Below are 3,937 nucleotides of genomic sequence, written 5' to 3'. Positions count from 1 at the left end.
GCTGAAGGACTCAAAGAACAGGAAAGTATGCTAAAGTGACTAAATAATAATTTTATTATTATTTTTAGGCCCTGCAGAAAATCCTAAGAAGCTTTTTTTTTTTTGCGTGTATGTGCTAAATACTAATCTAATCTTATTTCCTCTTTAGCAATTGCTGTAACCTTGAGAAAATTAAGAACAGGGTATTCTGCATTTATTTACTGATACTCTGGGTTTTAAAAGTTGTTTTGATCACCCCCTTTGTTTATGCACTAGAAATGGGATGTGTTCAAATTTTCAACCCCTGCAGGAGAAAGAAAGCAGAGCTTCTAAGTGATGCTGCTCACTAATTATTTTGGTGCCTTGTCAGTTTGCCAGCCTGTAATTACTGACTTTTCATATTACTCTGAACTGAAATAGCTGTAGTGTGTTCCCTATATTACCAGGGATGAATCACCTGATGCTTGCCATACAGCAAAGGAGAAACTTCCTTTGAAAACTCTGGAAAGTGCAGTAGTAACATCTCGGGGGTTTGTTTTATTGTTTCCAGGGTGCTGGGTGCACTGCACTGGTGGTAGCTGTGGTGGCAAGGAAGTTAGAACTTACCAAAGCTGAAAAACATGTGCATAATTTCATGATGGACACCCAGCTAACTAAAAGAGTAAGTCACACTTTATATTCACAACTGAAAAGGAAATGTATATTAATTTGTTTCTGTATTTGTTTTATATAGTCTCCTGCTTGGTTCTCCTACTGAACTTTTTCATGGATGTGATTTTGCAAAGAGGAGAAATCAAATGTCTTGAGCTTTTCTCTGAATCAAGGGCAATTCCAAGTTCCCAGCAAAGTTAGAGAATTTGAATAGTCTATAGAGGGTCCTTGCAGCTGGGCGATAATCAGTGTAATCAATAGTTAAGTGCTGTGAAACTAGACTACTATAGTACACTAAAAGACTTTTCTGTGGCATATGAGAAGAATTTTTGTGCGTGTGTGGCTAAGATAGGTGAAATGACTGGGACAAGAATTTCAAGCTGTGAGAGATGTTCTTAAGAAAACAAAATATTCAGGGTGTGTGAGTGAGGCAGTCTTTCCAGTTGCTTTGTGTACTCAACACGGGGTTCATTTAATGACATAGAGTACCGAAGGGCCCTGAAAGATGTTGGTATATAATACCTTTAGAAGATAATATTTTTGAAATACTAGAAATCATTAGTATTTGTAAAAATATGTTTAAATTTTCCTTATGAAATGTAATTTAAGTTATAAATAATCTTAAAAAAATGAAAGAAAATGAAGCATACCAGGCAATAGAAATCCTTTACTGAAATGAAAATTCGGTATAGAGGGAACAAGAAAATGAGTAGTAGCTGCACAGTCCACTCAAGTTGTTTAATCTTCCATTATTGAGAGGAGCCAATGTGGAGACAAAGGTCTTTATACTCACAACAGGAACTCAGCAGAAATTCTCCTTGTTGATGGGTAGAGAGGGATGTTAGTGCCCAAAGTGGAAAACACATTTCTGCTGTGGTCAAGGAGATAGGTTGCCTCGGCACATCTCCGTGCAGCGGTGCAGTGCTGTGCTGCAAGGTCCTTTACTGCAGAGAGCCATGTTGTGTCTCTATATCCCGCGTTTCTCAGCACATTGCTCTGGTTGTGCTGGCTCTCTCATTTCTGTGCTCGTCACCATTAACAGCTTGTATCTTCTCTAAGCAGTAACAGCGGGAAAAGTCTAAGGATGACTTGGAACGCAGTTGTTACATAGCTATAAAGGGTGTCTGACATGAGGTGTCTTCTGAGCTTGTTGAGTTACACTCTTACTATAGTCGGTTAAGGTCTTGTTGATACTAGAACACAGAAAACAATTTGTATCTTCCTAGCACAGCCACTTTTGTAGTGTAATCTGACAACTGAGCTTAAAATGTCTTTAAGGAAGGAAGAGTTTTGTAGAGATTGGCCAGATTTTGAGCTGGTGTTCATTTGTACCTTTTAAAGTTTATTTTATTCATCTGTTCTTCATATAAATCTGAATATCAGTCTCATACTTTATCCAAGTGGTGCTTTGGTGGCTTCAAACTCATAAAACTCAAAGCACACGAAAAGTAAACCGAGCAAACAAATCTGGGATATATATCAGGTTACAAATCATTGTTCAGATGCTTGAGAGCTTTCCTCATAGCCTGAAGATAGCCATACCTTGTGGAAATGCAAGGACTAGTTACAGATTGTGAGGAGGTCTGTAAAATGTGGTTGTGCTTCCACTGAAGACAAGACCAAGGTTCTCCAACACTTATAGGTACAAGGTGGGGACCTCTTGCTGGGAAGAGCTAATGCATGACATTCCTGCAGTGCTTTTACTTAGGCATTGACTTAGCTCTGGCACTGCAGTGACTGGCATGGTGTAACATTGGAGGGAGAGAAAATAAATATGAATTACAAGGACAATTTTCCTTTGCAAGTAACCTAGTCATTCTGCCTTTAATCAACATTGCATTGAAATTATTTGTCTGTTGTTTTCAAGCATTCTTGAAACTTTTGGAGGGCCCAAGAAGGAACTGTAGGTACTTTTACCTATATTTTATGGAAAGCCTCATTTTGAAAAAAGTTTCAAAGTACTTATAGAACAAAACACAGTCCATGCTATTTGACAAGGTATTTTTTCATCTCTTTAGAGAATGATAAAAAGAAAACAAGAATAAAAATATAAACAAAAAAAAAGGAAAATCAACTATTCAAGCCACTATGGAAGTTTAAAATACTGTTCTGTCACTAAGAGAATTAAGAGGTACTAACCAAGAGAGAAAGGTTATGATCCTATTAAATACACTTAATTACAGTATGGATAATGCATTAGTATTTCCTCACTGTAATTTATAATACCATAAACAGCAAACAGTGCTGACTTTTCAAAGAGCAAAAAAAAATTATCCCTGGATGCAAAGAGATTTGATCCCAGTATCACATCTATAAGTAATAAGGAAATTGCTCAGCAGTCCCCTTCACCCAGTTGTTGCTTCCTCTCCTCAGTGCTGCAGCTTCTTGGTGTGCCCACTTCCCACAGTTAGGCAGTATATTAATAGCTTTAGAAAGAGTTTATACCAGAAAAGTAGAAACATAACATAGTACTACTTTTGTCAGCCTGGTCTTTTTCTTTTATTAAACAGGTGAAAAATGCAGCGGCCAATGTACTCAGGGAAACATGGTTAATTTATAAAAACACAAAGCTGGTTAAAAAGATAGACCATGCAAAAGTAAGGAAACATCAACGCAAATTCTTGCAAGCTATTCATCAGTAAGTATTACTATGCTTTGATTTTCCTCTGAAGGTGTTTTCCCTGTAGTTTCCCTCTCCCTTATAGTCGCTTCTGGTCCCCATGTCCCATCCTGCCCAGTCCTTCTGCTGTCCCTTCCCCCCATTCCCTTCCCTTCATAGAAGACTGTTCTTGAGGTTAATTTTTCTCTAAGACTAAGGCAAAGATAAGGTTTTACTGTATTACCTGTTTACAACAAAATAAAATGGTATGCTGGCAGTTTATGTCCATATATATATACGTTCATTTTTTTTTAGAAGTTTCCCTTGCTTCTTGAATTATCTAAGACATTTTTGCTCTTTGCCACTGAGACTATCCTTTGTTGTTACACATTTGCTTACAGGTAGTAAGATACAAGCTACAATAGATAGAAGAAAAAAAAATGTTTTCTTTGTAGTAGATGTTTTAATAGCTTAAAATCAGAATGATGTGATAGAATAGAGCCTATGAGAAGAGACTCCATGAGTATGTATGTAGTGCTTAATGAGAAGAATATTCATCAAGCATTATTGCACAGCCCAACAGCATTTAGTTGCCTTTCTCCACTATATATTCTCAGTTCGTAAGATCAAAAGTTGGTATGTCAGCTGACATCTGTTCTAGAAATTTGGAGTATATCCTAACAGCCATAGAATCACAGAATCATAGAA

General features: G+C 37.1%; 1 protein-coding gene across 1 annotated transcript in view; it reads left to right on the top strand.

Moving 5' to 3' along the window:
- LOC103799865 (small conductance calcium-activated potassium channel protein 2) overlaps window positions 1–3,282 on the top strand; it is a 41,272-nt gene extending 37,990 nt beyond the window's left edge. The window contains exons 3-4 of the mRNA XM_009072217.1: window positions 530–640; window positions 3,141–3,282. Coding sequence (XP_009070465.1) covers window positions 530–640; window positions 3,141–3,272 — 243 coding nt within the window. The 3' untranslated portion in view covers window positions 3,273–3,282. The remainder of the gene's footprint in view (window positions 1–529; window positions 641–3,140) is intronic.
- The last annotated feature ends 655 nt before the right edge of the window (window positions 3,283–3,937 follow it).

The sequence above is a fragment of the Acanthisitta chloris genome, unplaced genomic scaffold, assembly GCF_000695815.1.
Source record: "Acanthisitta chloris isolate BGI_N310 unplaced genomic scaffold, ASM69581v1 scaffold13343, whole genome shotgun sequence".
NCBI classification, from domain to species: Eukaryota; Metazoa; Chordata; class Aves; order Passeriformes; family Acanthisittidae; genus Acanthisitta; species Acanthisitta chloris.
The sequence above is the reverse complement of the archived record's forward strand: the minus strand, read 5'-3'. Positions and strand labels throughout refer to the sequence as shown.